Source organism: Xiphophorus maculatus, chromosome 11 (genome assembly GCF_002775205.1).
Source record: "Xiphophorus maculatus strain JP 163 A chromosome 11, X_maculatus-5.0-male, whole genome shotgun sequence".
Lineage (NCBI taxonomy): Eukaryota > Metazoa > Chordata > Actinopteri > Cyprinodontiformes > Poeciliidae > Xiphophorus > Xiphophorus maculatus.
In genome coordinates, this window is record NC_036453.1 from 21182142 (window position 1) to 21198880 (window position 16739).

The 16739-nt window shown below is 40.4% G+C and overlaps 1 protein-coding gene across 2 annotated transcripts in view; it reads right to left on the bottom strand.

Annotated features, from left to right (window-relative positions):
* Window positions 1-16739, bottom strand: part of LOC102220915 (Down syndrome cell adhesion molecule-like protein 1 homolog) — a 71095-nt gene that overhangs the window by 29653 nt on the left and 24703 nt on the right. For both annotated transcript variants that reach the window (XM_023342780.1, XM_023342779.1), the window contains exon 4: window positions 60-206. In XM_023342780.1, the coding sequence (XP_023198548.1) occupies window positions 60-206 (147 nt within the window). The remainder of the gene's footprint in view (window positions 1-59; window positions 207-16739) is intronic.

The following is a 16739-nucleotide window of genomic DNA, read 5'->3' on the forward strand; positions in this document are numbered from 1 at the left end:
AAACAAATCAAAACGGAAGTAAAATTTATTTAAAAAAAAAACAAAAAACGGGTGCTCACCCATTACTGACAGCCTGGCTCCGTTGCTTTGCCGCGTCTCACCACTGTACTTATGCTTGGTGATGCAGCGGTATGTGGAGAGGGCATCCTCTTTCTGAACATCAGAGATGTAAAGAGCTCCAAAGGAGGTCAGGGAGAACCTGTTACCTAAAGAGAACATATCCACAATGAAGAAGTGATGACCACAAATTAATGCATTCTCATTTAAACACAAACTAAACAGCATACAACAATACATAACACTGTCTCTACATGACAAAAGCTTATACTGACTAAGAGTTCAATGCACCGAAACAATTTTGGAAAGCCCAGAAGATGATGTCATGGCTTTTGCAAGCTATGGATGTAGAGGCGATACTAATAGGGAGCCATGTTTGCTGTGATTAGTTTCTTTATAAACATCCGGTATAATATAAAACATACTATCCCAGTCCCCTGTGCATTCTGACTGTGGAACAAATACGTTGCGCTTATTGCTAAAGCGTGTTGCACTGAGAGCTAACAGCTGCCTGAACAGTTGTCTCTACCTGCCTAATGATGTCGCCTCCAACAACCTGGCACTCGGTCAAGACCTGGAGGACAAACTTCGGTCACTTGAACAAAACAAATAGTCTCTCGCAATACATAACCCCTACTCTTCTGCGTAATACCACAATAACTAATGTAATACAACAGATGAAATGCTGAACAGATTTTCAAGTGACAAAGCTGCCTCTTCTCATTTTCCATTCAGTTGTAATTTGTTTTTATGTAAACCATATGAGGTTTTGACTTAGTGCCTTGGCTCAAAAGGTTTCTCCACTATTCAATAACTTGGGGCAAAACAATGACTTTTCCTCATATTTCCATTTTCCACTGCAAATAATGTTTTTTTTCATGACTGTGTGTTTCAGTGTTACAAAAACGTTTAGATTCGTTTTTCATTAGACTCCACTGAGCCTTTTACAAACAACAAAATAAACCCACTAACAATTAGTTTACAGATGTTTGCTTTGCATAGGCATCTGTAAGTTAATAAGGCCTAAGTTCACACAGGAACACACAGGAAACCACATGATAACATGAACCTACAGGGAGGTAGACTGTCCCCCAGTGACATCCTCTGTGCCTTCTGTCCTAGATCAATACAGAAGTCATTTAAGATTATCAATCCTATAGACTAGGTCCATATCTTGTCCTCTTATTAAAATAACTGTATAGACTTAAGTTATTTCTTTCTGAAACTCCCCTTTCAGAACGTCATCACAACAATGCTTCTTATTATGCCATTTACAACCATTCTTGGAGCGTTGGACTGAGAAGTTGTTCATATAATGAGTTCAGGTCCACCAGGTGTTTGCTAGTTGCTGCTGCCACTAGTCTAGAGGAACTACTGGGGACTGAAGCTCCATGGAGCAATATGAGAGCAAACATTACGGCACCGCCCAACGGTTGCCACGGGATCCTCAAACATGCATGACAGAATCAAAGTAACACTCTAGGTATGTTTTTGATGAGGGAATAACATTATCATGTAAAGTTCAATAACCTGCAAAAAACTGATAAATTCTTGTATTTAAAAAATAATCAATATATTATTATAACTGCACTTATGTCGTAGTTGCTTTTCTGCTTTAAAATAAAGAAAATTAAAAGATTTTTATGTTTCCATGGTTCCCAAAACTATTCACAGACCTGGAAAATTCAGTGACAAAGAAGTCTTTTCATTTTTACCAACATGCTTCTTCTCACTGGTAGTAATATTAAAGCTTTCGAGTGACCTAACCAGAATCCTGACTTGAATCTAATAGAAAATTTGTGGTGGAAGTTAAAGATTAGGGTGATGGCAAGAAGGCTCTCTAAACTCAAAGATGGGATTTTTCTACTTGTGATTAAGAAGGAAGAGAAGTAAATGTAACAACGAGATCTGCCCATCATGCCCAACATCAGCATTTGTGACGTCATCTTTAACATTTAGGGGTTGAAAATCTAAGCCAGTATAACTCAGTCCTGTTAATGATGATCGGCCCATTTTTGACGAGGACTGACTTAATTGTTTTTAACCTAGCAATTTTTAAAGTGCACATTTTCTAATGTTTACTTAAAAAACACAGCAGTTCCAGTCATCTTTAAACTCCGCCACACTCCTCCATCATTTCTTCCTCAGTCTTCATGCAACGTAAGTTTCACTCAAGAAAAACTTGATTAAAAGAGTCCCTTATTAATAAAGTTATGGTATAATAAATAACAAATTGAGAGTGACAGGTTTCAAAATGGATTTAATGCACTCGGTTTTAATTTGCAAACATTACATATCACCTGCGCTTTTTAGCATCCGTCTGCTAGCAGCTGGTCTGTGCCCATGTGTATGTAAGTATGCTCATAAGTATCAATATTTGATCTAAAATTCCTGTGTTTGTCAGTCAGGAGGCTGAGGAGATGTGGTGGAGGTGGCAGTTAAGGACTGTGTATGTGTTTCCTCTCACAACATCATGACCTTAGAGGAGGCACAGGCTGCAATTTCACAGCAGCCTTTGTTTGCCCCCCAGAATGAAGCCTTACAGGATAATGAGCACTTTAAGGCTGCTACTCCCACAACACCGAAGACATGCCTGTCACAACACTCTGACACAGGAAGGGAGAGAGAGGTTGCAGGAGAAAAAGGGGGGAGTCAGCTGGATCTGTCAAAGCCACACTTTTTGTCTCGGTCCCCAGGTCCTCTGCAGCGAGGCTCAATTCATCCCATCTGCAGCTTCTGAAACAATGCTGATTACACAACTCGTGTCACATAATCTCTCTCACTCGCTGTCCGTCCTGACCAAGTGGTTTGCTCACAGAATCCGTCTTGAGTTGACTCCCGCTGACCCCGTCTTTGTGTGAACTCTCATATCATCTGTCTCACCTCTTTTATCTCTCTCGCTTATGCTAGCTCTCAGTCTCTAAGCACAGTGTCAGACAGAGTAAAATATTAATTACTAAATCTGAAATCACGGTGCTCCTTCAGTTTTTATTCATGTTGACTTGACTGGATAATGAGAAAGGGAGGCAGCATGCATCACACACACACGGACACGCCCACACACGCAGACAGTTGCACATGCAGGTGCAGCAAAATGTGAATATAAAAATCTTGAAAATGTGAGTAACTTTGTGTTTACTGAACAGCAAGGAAAATACCTCATTCACCAACATCGTTCACTTGATCTGGAAAGCCAAAAGACCCAACAACCTCTAAAACCAATGCATCTGAAAGTCTGGATTTGTATTAGTCTGATGCCATAAATAAAATCCAGTGCAATTAAAAAACTTCACAAGTCACCTAACTGGTAGCTGTGTAATTTACTCTCAATAGCATAAAGCCTCTGCAGAAGAGAATCCACAGAATGCACAGCAAACGTGGAAGAGGATGTTCTGGTCGCGGCCTTGACTTTTCAAGATTTAGGGAATTTACAGCGGACAGAATTGTGTTGATTTGCTAAATGCTTCTGGCTACCTTCCCACAAGTAGTTTGCTGGAAGTTTGACCCATTCCCCCTGACAGAACTAGACTGGCTCAGGATTGTAGGCTGTCTTACTCACAAGTTTTATAGGCTGTACCTACAAAGGGACTAAGATCGGGGCTTTATGTGTATTTCATAAAAATCTGACTTATTTATGCAAGGCAATTTGTGTCCCAATTTCAACATCCTGGATGATGCCTTGAGAAGTTATTATTTTCCTTCTTTAATAAACTGCACTAATCCCCCCTGGAGTAAAACACCCACACAGCATAATGCTGCTTCCTCCGTCCTTCACAGGTGGAATGGTGTCAAGTTTGCAGGAATGATACGATGGCTGGACATTAACATAATATTTATTTCTTGTTTGAACAGATGGACGTAGCATCTTCAGGTCTAAAATTCTTCTCCTGAAATCTTTAGATTTTTCCATGAGGAAGAAAGCTCCTCAAATGTTGTGAAATAATTAAATCTCACAAAGCAATGCCATTACTATCTAGGCTGTCTAAAACTGACACTAATCTTAATAAAATAACACAATGCATGCGACTATGTGGTCAAAACTTTACTTCACAAATCTTAAACCCCTAAAGAAAGACTCACAAATGACCAAAGCAGCTCCCAGGGACTCTCAGACTTAAACAATTTGTCAACAACAAGATGAGTCTTTAAAAAATCTTTTCAGTCCTAAAGAAGCTCTTTGAAAGCAGCCGCGTTGCCTTAAGGAAGTCGACATTGTTGGATCTCGCCAGAGTTTGGTCAGCTTCAGTGAGATGCATTCATGGAAAAAAGATAAGCAAAATTGCTCATGTTTCCTCCATGCAGATGGGCGCCAGATGGGAGCTACTATTTCAGCCTCCTAATTCCAGCCCCTGCTCTAGAATACCCAGAAGTGTTTCATAATGCCATAATAATAGCTAAACTTTTGGATAAATTCATATTTGTTGCAATTTTCTCACTTGTTTTCCATGAAAAATATGTTTCAACTTTGCTGTTCACCTTCCTAAAATGCTTTAGGAAGGTGACATGTTGATCATATTGGACCAGCTTTATTTATAGGGCATTTTTAAGCACCCACAGGACCAAAGTGCTGCTAGCATTATGAATGATTTAGCATGTTTGATAGGAATAAATTCAAAAGATTCAAAAATAAAATGACACACATGCTCATTTTGCCTTAAATTGGGCCTCAATTTGGAATTAATCAAATGAATAAAGTCTAATCTGCAGACCAGTTACAACTGGAGCATTTATGTAGGATCCACCTGCTCTAGCTGGTGTTTGTCCAGGACCTACTCTGTGTTCACATACAGAGATTATCCGTAGTGTTGAGATTCATTACTCGAACTGATATTTTTGTTTTGTTTTTTTATGTAGTCAACAAAATGGCAGCCAAGCGGTGACATAACAGTAGTAACCTGCTGCAAGAAGGAATTTTAAAGTAGGGGAAGGTAAATGGGAGATATTACAAGTATAAATGTGTGTAAGAGAGAAAATGAGAAATAAAAAATAAAAGCATGACATTGTCTATAAATAGAGCATATACTGTAGCCTTTGTGGGTCCAAAGGTGTGCATGCAGCGAGTGTGAGTTAGAGGCAGCCTCATTTTCTCACATGCAAATGAAGGCGTCGGTGCAAAGATAACGAGGCCCATATTTCCACCTCCTCAGCGGGGCCATTATTTATTGATGTTCTGCATCTTTCCCCCTCCCCTCCTACTCTCGTGCTTCCTTCATCCTCTCTCTGTTGCTAGGGCCTTCTCACCGCCGTCACGTTCGGATTTCAGCGCACATCCACCAATTACTAAATCATATTTTGTTTTGCAAATCGGTGAGGATGACAACGACCGTGTAACCTTTGTAGTTTTGGAAATATGAAACGGCTTTGGAAGTTGCTGAGATGAAAACGGTGTCTATAGGAAGATGCTCTAGATAAATTTACAGTAGCTTGAAGCTTAATTACCAAGTACTTTTGTTAAAAATATCTAAAATAGCACAAAGTAATTTCATGTTGTGTTTTTCTCCAAAGGTTAAAAATTGTAAGTTTTTTTTTTTTTTTTTAACCAACTGATTTTACCTTCTGGACATCTTTTTACAAATTGTAAATATACTATTTAGACTAGATCAAGTGACTGTAAAAGAAAGGTATGACTTTTTATAGGTCCCCTCTGCATGGACTGGAAAAGGCTAATGAGTCATTGAACTCCCACTCCTGTTCCTTTTTCTAGTGGATCATTACAACCTGTTCCCTGGGGTCCACATCTTACTCAACACAGATTACAGTCAATGACAGTAGTTTATTCCCTAGAAGGTCTCTCTACTTTAAATTATAATGCTTGCTAATTAAGACATCAAAGGATAGCGAGAAGTTTCAAAGGTAGCAGACGGTCAAAGGTTTTGCAAACGGTGAAGAATCTGTCTGGACGTAGATCGTGTTTATTAAAACATTCATACCGCTTTTTATTTATTTACATTTTCGTACTACCAAAAACTTTATTCCTTTAATAGGGATTATACCTGATGCACCAACACAAAGCAGACAATAATAAAGAAGAAAGAAGATAATACATTACAATTTTTTGAAAATAAAAATCTCTTGCATTTAACCAATCGTGAAACTACCATTTGCTGGAACTGGGTCTTTAATTTTTAAGAGGAGGGGGTTACATTCTTACTGGGTTTGCACATCTACATCTCCATTTTCAAAATGCATGGCTCAGTTATATTGGATGGATAGAGTCTGTCAACATCAGAGTATTTGGGTTTCAGCTCAGACTTTCACTTTGATTCTAACAGAATGTATGCATGTAGGTCAAAAAGTTCAATTTAGAAACTTTTTCCACATCTTTGCAAACAGGACTTTCTGTGGCTTCATTTCAACAGTGGCATTCTTATTGACGTTCTTCCATAAGGGCGAGATTTGTGGAGTGCAATCAAGTCGACAGGTACTTCTGAGCTGTGGAGCTCTGCAGCTTCTCAACGGTTACCTTGAACCTTTTAGCTGTTTCTTTGAAGCTCTCTGTGTTGGATAAGTTGGAGAACCAAGCTAAGATAGGTTTTGCAGTTGTGCGACACCTTTCCCACTTTCTGATGATTGAATAAACAATACTCCATGAGACTCCAAGGTTGCAATTCTTTTATAAGCTAACCCTAATTTAGACTTTTGCAAAATTTTCTCCGTGATCCGTCTACTATGGTCTTTAGTCTTCATGATCCTGTTGTTGACTTGTGATCTTTAACAAACCTCTAAAGCCTTCATAGAGCTGCTAGAATTAAATTGAACTCTTTTTACCAATCAAGGGACTTTTGCTGGCAATTTGCTGCTATGGATTTTAATTAGGGGTATCAAATCAAAAGGGGCTAAATGCAAATGCACACAGATTTTTTTGTTGTTAAAAAATAATAAAAGCATTGTCAGTTTGCTTTCACTTCACATTTATGTACTTTTTTCTGTTAGTCCATCGTACAAAGCCCAAACATACAGTGACGTTTCTGTATGTTTCAAGGTGGTTTAAATATGTTTTACAAGGCTCTCTATAGATGAGATTGCAATTTTTGTCAGAATAGGACACATTTACACCAAAAATTCTTTATGGATATAATAAATAACACATATTGTCTCCATATTCTGTTGTCTGTTTTCTCTAGTTTATACTTAAAGCACAGCTGCTCTTGAAGCCTCAATAGTGGCTTAGGGTGCAGTTAAGATTTTTATATTTCAACAAAAGTCAAACAAAAAATAAATGCACTTGCTGCAGATTATTTTAATAGTTTTGTTGGTCTTTTCAACACATCAGAAATAGCTTTGCTGGACAAAACGGTTTGAGTTTGAGTGTGAAAATAAAGTCAACATTCTAAATGTGACTTTATCAAAATTGTGCTCTGCTCTTCTGCCTTATACCTTTTCCTCTCAGCGGCAAGTTGCACAGGAGAATTTGAAAGAAGGTGAGAAGACAGAAGGAAGGAGGAGCAGATCAAACACTTGTGACTGTCACCGAAAGGAGACAAAAGGAAAGAAAAAACATGCAGCATAATCTGGAGATATTTCCCTGCAGTGCTGGAATATGCTCGGTGCCCACAAATGCTGACATGATAGGCACGCACACGCGCTCGGAAACACCAACCAAGCTTAAAATATATATCTTACACAAATGTATTTATATATATTTAAATGTTTGTATATTAGCATCAAAAAGTGGATGGTAAGTGTTTATTAATCAGAAGGAGACGGGAGAAAGAAAAGATGGGAAAAGTCAAAGGAAAGATGGAGGGCTAGCTAAGGGGGGATGCAACAGTGCATCTCTCTGTTCCCCATTTATGCAAAAAAGGAAGTTACATCTAAATTCAGAGCAAGAGCACACGGCAGCCTGTCTTTGCTTCTCTCTCTTTCTGCTGTGTACATTTAAAAATCAATGCAGATCATGAAATATGTGCTTTCCTAGCTTTATTCTGTTGTATTCTTGCATATTCTGCCTATACGGCTCACTAGATGTCCACTAAAATATGACCAGTAGCTGCAGTTAGATGATGTCCAGGTTTGACTGGTGGGTGGCTCGTCAAAAACTCAAAAATCCCACCTTTTTTCAATCTTTGAATGCACCATGCCTACCGTGCTACCTGGTTGCAGAAAAAGCAACGCTCTTCAGTGTAGACATGTGTTCCTGAGAGAAGCAGTATTTGTAGAATCAGTGAGGTGTTTAACATCACTTAATTTAGGTGGTGAAATAGTGACACTCTGAACAGATACCCAGAAGGTCCAACATAGTACAACAAAAAAGTATTTTCACCAAAAACACACCAAGGCAGCTGCTTTATAAACACCAGCTCTGCTCACTGCAGAAGACAGTTTAAAATGGCAACTTTGTAATAATTTGTATTTACTTAAAAAGATAAAACATGATTTTATTGTGAATGTTTGATGTTTCCACTGCTTCCAATATAATTTATTAACCTCACATCACAGGAAAGCGGGGAAAAAAATACATTTTCAATGCTTTTCTTATGTTTTCCTACATAACTGTACAAAAATTACACATTGAAAATTGACCACAAACTTTGATTGGCGAGTCTCACACTGGTCTCCTTTTATTTCACAGTCAAATCAGGCTTTACTGCCACAACCGATGCTCAACAACACTGATAAATGAGGGTCCATTCTGCTGCATTGCTCTAGCAAAAGAGACTTTGTTACGGCGGCCAAACCGTTTCTACGGAGCATGAATCAATATGCCAGTTAAGTCCAACACAGCATAAGGAATGTCTGAATCTCAGCCTTCAGCTCTCTCTTTTTCTCAGCTCGCCTCTTTGTCACTTGTTCATTTTCTGAAAGAGGGTCGGTCGAGTCGCTGGGAGAAGCCGCGGCTCTGTCATGTTTTCATTAAAAAGCTACGCTTCACTGTCTAATCCTAACTACTGTCCTCTTCCCTAACCAATTCTGACTGCTTACCTCATCTTTCAATCATATGTGCCCTGCCTCTCGCCTATGTGTGATCTCTTGCACACCGACTCTGGGCGAGTGCGGAGGATGCTCGAAAGTTGAGCCGGACAAACGTAGGAGCAGAGACGGGGCGGGGTGGGTGACACGGACAGGGAGCAGAGTCCGGTTTCTGCAGCAATGAGACCTTGTCTCTTCTGCTCCACTGGATCCTCTGTCCCAATTTGCCCTGTGTGACTTTAAACAGTAAACACTGGGGGAGGGGACAGAGTGGAAGGGTCTGTAAAAAGTCTGAACGGATCGTTGAGGACAGAATTAAAACCAGCTGCATTCGCGAGATGCACACAACACAGAGCCACAGCATGGACTGCGTCCCACCCCAACCAGACACCCTAAATGGACCAACCCAGATAGAGGCAGAGGCAGGGAGATTAAGAAACAGTGGGAGCATCAGAGGAAACGAGGGATGGAGGGGAAGAGGCTGAGAGGATGGAAGAGAAATAGGGAGAGATGTAGAAATAGGACTCCATTATTCATGACGTGTGTTTCATGTGCTGGGTGACATCTGGGACAGCAGTGATAATGAGAGTCCCACGAGACAAAAAAAACCCAAAAAAAACTACATACACACACATCCTAATACACAGAATCATACAGACACGTGCTTCCGCAGTCCATACACCTACCCTGTGCAGGATGTCCCATTAACTTCTACTGAACTGTTAATTGTCTGTGCACCAAAATCTAAATTCGAAAGGAACGCAAGACTTTAAAAGTGTGCCGGAAAGCAAGCCCCCAACAGCACAAAGCTCTCACGTCTTCACCTTTTTTCTTTTTTTTTACCTAGTTTCAAATAAGATAAAGAATCCACAATTTGTTTATGTCTTTGTCTGATTGTGTGTGTTTGTGTGTGATGCAGTGTAGTCCAGCTTAGCCCATGGCCTGGGGCAGTGAGCTGCATTAGCAGCGCTGAGTGAGCTGCCTGGTCTCTCCCTATTAGAGCGCTGGTGGCAGAGGAGTGTCACCGCCCAGCAAAGAGACACGCAGGACAACAGAGAACATAAATACCGCTAGACACACACATACACACACGAATACAGACAGTGACACACCACGGAAGGACAGGTAAATGACTCTCGATACAAACAGGACCAAAGAGTAATATAAAGGAGTTTATTTCTAATAAGGGATACAATTCTGAGATGCTCTCCTCCCTGCCATCACCCTAATATTTAGTTCTTGCCAGAAATTCCTCATCAAATTCAAGTCAGGACAGGATTCTGGTTTTCAAATGTAGAAAATAGTATATGTCGGTAAAAAGATGACCTTAAACATAAATCTGTATTAATAATTTTCAGCTGACTTGTATATATATTTTTTGTAATTTCAAAACACAACTCAAAGGAAGTCACACTATCAAGCTGTTCCAAAACCCAAACCACTTCTCACAAAATCTTTATACCTTTAATATCAATTGCAGAAGTATGACAGAGTATAAAGGTCCAATGTGGGAAAAAACAAAACAATTTAGGTTGATTTTCAGTTCAGTTCAGTTATTTATATAGCTCCAATTTAACAAATGCCATCTCAAGACACTTCACAAAAACTGTACATGTTTGCTTGACATGTGCAGTTCACTGATAGCACATTTTGCACCTTCGCCTTGCTGGGGCAATAATCTCCTCCCATATGCTAACTGGTCTGGGCATCCCAGTTTGCTTTCAGGATTCTGTGTGTTTTGACAGGTAAAAAACTGACTGATAGTGTTTGGGAGAATACACTTCAGTTTGCATGACACAACAAACTACTATTACTGTCTCCTTTGTAGCTTTATAGTTAAGATTTCTATTTAAAGTTGCCGTATGTCACTTTTATTATTAAAATATTTTTTCACACTTTTATTGAAACTGTCACTATGCTGTGACAGTATAGTATGAGACAGATAATCTGTGAAAAATCTTCTTCCACTGTAATCTAAAAACAACCAATCAGAGCCAGGAGGAGGGTCATAGCGCTGTCAATCACCCTCTGTGTGGTGCTCCTCTTTCCCCATTCCCTCTCTCCCCTCTGCTGTCACTTTTTGGTTGATAAAAACCAATTATCTGTAAAATATGAACATATTTCTGCAAAGAGAGCAGCCCAGGCTCAAACTGGTTTTTATTGTTTGCAGCTGATTATAGTCCAAAGAGACTTTGACTGCAGAGAAGAAAACTAACCATGTGCTGAAGAATGTTGAATTATTGACTTGTATACATGCAACATTTTGTATGTACAAGCTAATCCACAAACAACAGCTGAGAAACAACTCTGTCCTCTTCCGTCACGTTAACCTCGCACAAGCCTTTCTGGTTTGTGCGCTGCTCATCTTCCTATCCATTACAGTCGATCTCAGCCAGCAGTGTTGACTTGACCCATCTGTACGTTTGGGCAGTTTATAGTGTGGAGAATCAATAGGTCTGATTGGGAGGTCATGTAGGAACATGGTGCCTGGATAACCTCCAGAGATCCCGTTCAATCCCTGATCACGATTCCTCCCAGATTCTAGATGACCAGTGGTGTCAGATAAATTAAAAGTGAGTTACTTATAAATGTGGATATTCATAAACATGAAGTTGTCCATTCAAGAAAGACTTACTCCATGTGACCGTCTCATTAAATCTCATATAAAACACTCATGCAAGTTGAGAAGCTCTTTCTAAAGCCAGGATTAGAATAAAAATCACTGCCTTCCATAATGATAGAAAGAGACATGAAGATTGAAAATCAGATCCAAACTTCTTGCCACACTTTCCTTTGTCTCAGTAAAAAATAAACATTTCCTTAAACACAATTTCCTAGCAGAGCCGCTCATAATCTCCTCGCATTAATCCGTCTTTCGTTAGCCTTAACAAAAGCATGGAAGGGAGCCAAAGAAAAGGGGGTAAAACCTCTTTACTTAAATCCTATTCCCACTCCAGGCCACATAAACCCTTCACCTCTTTTACTTTAAGCCTCGACACAAGCCTTCCTGCTTTCACTTTTTCTTAAAGACTCTGGATGAAGATTAGTGTCTATCCTTTGCAGCCCCAGTATGGACAAATCGTTTACCTAATTTTTAGAAAATTTAGAAAATAAAAAATGCACAAGTGATGCTAATCTTACAGGCTTGACCTGACTGAAATTACAAGACCTCATAATAAAGATGCAGCTAATTGGCTCTCAAAAGAAAACACACTCTTGTTGTGTTTTTGAACACACAGCACCTCTCCAAATTATTTCTACTTTTGAAAAATTTCAACATTTTCACACTTTACAACCATAAACATAACACGTTTTATTGAGATTTGAGGTGACAGACCAATACAGTAGACCAAGTGTGGACTAGAATAAAAAAAAAACGTACAATTTCCAATTTAAGAAAAAAAGATTGAAGAGTTTTCTATGGGATGTTCAACTTCGTAGCTTAACTCTGCCTTATACTTCTCCAGATCTTTACAGAAGAGTGGAGTATATATAGTTTTATGTTTCTTTCAGTTTCACAGTTAATCACCACTTTGTGTTCATCTATCACGTAAAACCCACATAAATTAAAATTGAAGTTTGTGAATAAGACAAGATTCAAGAAATAAGCTCAAATGTTTGAATAGTTTTGCAAGGTTTTTGTGGACTTTGTGAGCATCAATTTGACAACTAAGGTTTGAAACTTCTGGTCAGTGTAAAACAATGAAAAACAGAAATCCGTAGATCTGAATTTATCCTACTCATCAGATTTTGTGATAGCTTGTAACCAACTTCAATAACCAAACAGAATAATTTCCTATTCTATATGAAATCTTCATTTCCCTTAACCCTTTCCAAATGTACTGGCTCCCTTTCTCTTTCAGTTGCCGTACCAACACTTCTTGGCTTGGAAGAAAAGATAGTGGCCAGATTCCTGTCAGAGTGATGTGCTCGCAGGGGGCTTTCCCATCTTTTCCTCTTACAGTGAGTGACACTGATACACTGACACACTGTAAACATGCCCGCGCAGCACCCGTTTTGTGTTCGGCGGAGACACAAAGCCAGCAGAGGCAGAGGGGAGCGACTACGAGCCACGATGGAGTGCATGCATTATGCGAGTTAAATGCACGCGAGCAGGCGAGTGTGGCAGTGTGTAAATAGTCAATAATAGCCGACACTTGTCAGCCCTGTGCTCTGCACACACAAAGCCTGCAGTTGGGTCATTGCTGAACTCCGCCTCTTCTACCCCACTCCCCATTTCCCATCTCTAGCCCCCCCAGTCCCAAACACACACAACTGGGCCTCTCAAGCAGATATAATTATGCCTATTGTGCCCCTTGAACACACAGGCAACACGCATGCAGACACACTCACTTATCTGTGCTAATTAACACACCCACCCACGTGCCTATTCAACCTAACTGAGTAAAAGATGGCTGTCAGCACTCCATCTGCTCCTGCTCTGCTCTCAGCACACTGGGGCAAATAAGAGAGGGGGCAAAAATACCCACAGAAGGCGGCAGAGGTGAACAACTCATACATCAAGTGGCAATCATTTACTTGTTCTCATGTTCTCAGACAAAATCAGAAATCAGAGCTAAATTTCAGCGCATTTGGGATAAGTTTGCATGTGTGCAGTCGCACCCTCATCTGCATGATGCAGTCCTGACACTAACCCCCCACCTTGTGCCCTGCTGCGTGCCACATGGGACAGAGGCAGAGAAGAGGCGGGAGAAGGATGATGCGCGACCCGATGATGATGGGGGGAGGCGGTGGTCGATAGGGTTGTGTTCCAAGAGCCCTGGGGATGCCCTGGGGGTGCTCTCCGTCCTCCTCTGTCACACAGCGCCCTGATGCACCCGGGCAGCCCAAACACAACAACAACAGGACAGCCGTCACACGGCGGGGCAGAGCTCTGCCTTAATGTGTCCCGAGTTAATGTTTAATGAGTACTCCGCATTCAGGCCGCCTCATGCAAAACCTGAAAATGGCTTTACTATGTTGGATTTGAGAGCAATGCGTGTTTGTGCTTTGTACTGCTTGTACTTTCTGGAGGCGCGTGCGTGTGTGTGTGTGTGTGAGACAACTGTTTACAAGAGTCCGCGGTGTTCCAGACGAGTGTATCTATTCATGTATTCCTTCTCCGAGTGCACAGGCACAGATTTACAGTACAAACAGACAACGTGTCCTCACACGCCGCTGCTCTCCATGAGGTCTCTCTGCCACCTCTCTGCTGCACCTCTGTAGAGCCTCATGACAATCACTTTTTAATCACTGAACAGGCACTTTACACAGCTTGTGCATAACCCTTTGACTTTGACTGGGAGAATGCAAAATATTAATATTACTTCCAGTCAAAAGAAACATGCTGGCAAAATTAAGAGACTACTTTTGTCAAAATTACATTTTCAAGGCATATCAATCAAAAGATTGTATGGCATAATTCATGAAAATTTTTTTCCCTTTCTTTAAATTGAGTATTTTAAGGTTTTAATATGAATGAAAATCTAATATCAAAGGCCATTCACAGAATTATTCACACTCTCTGAAAGCTGATCAGCTTGCCTGTTGTTTTCTAGTTGTCTGAATGGATGTGTGTTTATAGGCTGCGCGCTGTCATGTCTATTGAACGGCCTAACATCAAACTGGGACCCGAGGGACAAACGATCGATCTGTAATGTAGCCTGTAAGTGACCTCGCCACCTGGTGAGTCCCTGTAGAATCTAAGTGTGCACCACAGGGCCTCTTAATGCAGCATTTACACACTTCCACTGATTAAATTCACCCAGCCTTCAACAATGAGGACTTCTGTTGTTGGACTAGATTTCATGTAAATCATATGACTTCTTTGCAAACGCATAAACATGAGCAAACTGTGTAGCAGGTGGATTACATAGAGCATTGCGGGGCATCTTCTGTGGACCACCATGTGGCTGCAGCCATCTGCTGGTCCTGTTTCTATTCATCGGAGCCTCTCATTAGCTTTCTGCTAGTTACACTGGCTGCCTGGATCTGCAGGCATCACTGTTATTTTTATTCTTGTCCACAAACCCTCCATCTCTCTGTCCCTGCTCCAGCTCTCCTGCTTCTGATTCTCACTTAGACTACCAAGCCTCCCTTGTCTCATCAGGGTCCATCGTACGCACACACACATGCAAGGTCCAACTGCAGGCAGCGTACAGTATGGGACGGCGTAGTGCGAGGGAAATAGGTCAGTCTGCCTGCACCCCCCCCGTTAAACCCCAGTCACTGTCCTGGCTGGACGTAAAAGTGGGACAGGCGAGGAGACACGCATACTCACCAACACACACAATGCACCAGATGGGTAACGTGTGTGTTTGACAAAACGGAACCTGTTGGGGTTCAAAGGGCACACGGCTGTGTTGTGTTATGTCATTAACTCCACCTTCCAACCGGTATGTTGGTGCTAATGATTAGTGTCCGCACGTAATGACACCACTGTAAAAAAAGAAAAAAAAAAGAAAGACATGCAGGTATGGAGAGAAAGTGAGGATTAGCATTTTTAATTCAGTAGAAGCAGGGCTGCCTAGGAATTTGCTTGTCGTTATGTTGTGTCCAGATGGTGGGAAATTTTAGAGGATAGCTAAAGGAATGAACTGCGCCTCGGGTCAGTCGTAGAACAAATCTTCCTTTGAAGGCAACGGTTCTCTAAGACCTCAAGACCCCAACTAACTCAAATCGAATTTAAATAATCAACTAATGGAGAAAATCAGTAAGTAATGTAGAAACTATCTTGTAGCCCCTCTTTATAACTATAATTACAATAAAACTCAAGGTTTTTATAAATCAGAACTAGGATACATGATGAAACTGGAAAGGAAAGTCTGCAACTTCCTGAACAACAGTTGTCTTTGCTACACAATGACAAAACTGGAAGTGTCCCCCAAAATTTCCAGTTAGACATTTCCGAGAAGACATTCGCCAAGGGTCATCGGGCCAGGACTCGAATCTATGATGGTTGAATCTATGATTCAAGTCTGTGTCGCACGCTCTAGCCCTGCGCCATCCAGACGTTAACTGTTTTCATTATTGATCAGCTGTATAAACACAGATATAAGAAGCCATGTAAAAGAAAAATTTAATTTCTATTGAAGCATAAGGACTATTCATTCAGGCAGATAAAACATAGAGTTAGGCTTACATTATGGTCATTATACTTCATTTAGTAAAATGTTGATTTGAATAAATACCTTTTGCCCTTTGAAGTTGAATTTGAAATTGCAAATGTTGGGAGTCTTTTAGAAGTCTTAGTGAAGGTATTGTCTAGACCAGTGGTTCTCAAACTTTTCTCAGTGATGTACCCCCTTAAAAATATAATTTTAGTCAAGTGCCCCCTGACACGGGCAAAACATTTTTGGAATAAAAAAGAGGTACAGTGCTGTAAATACCCTGTGAATACTGAATATAAAATTCAGTGTATGAACACACATTTATATTTTATCGAACTTTTTACAAAATAATTTTTCCCAAGACTTATTATGAGGAGCCTACTGATTTTTTAAAGATATTTTGAAAAGCTTCACGTACCCCCTGCAGTACCACCACGTACCCCCAGGGGTACGCGTACCCCCATTTGAGAACCACTGGTCTAGACAATCTGCGTGGGAACTGATATAAGTCTTACCATGCTAATCGCTGTGATTATACGCAAAAGACGGTCTAAAATTTCAACTCTAGTCATTACAGCAACTTTTCTCTCTCACACACACCTCTGATTCTAATACAAGTAGTTAAGACCAGAAAGACTTATTAGAACATTGTTGCTATAGTGA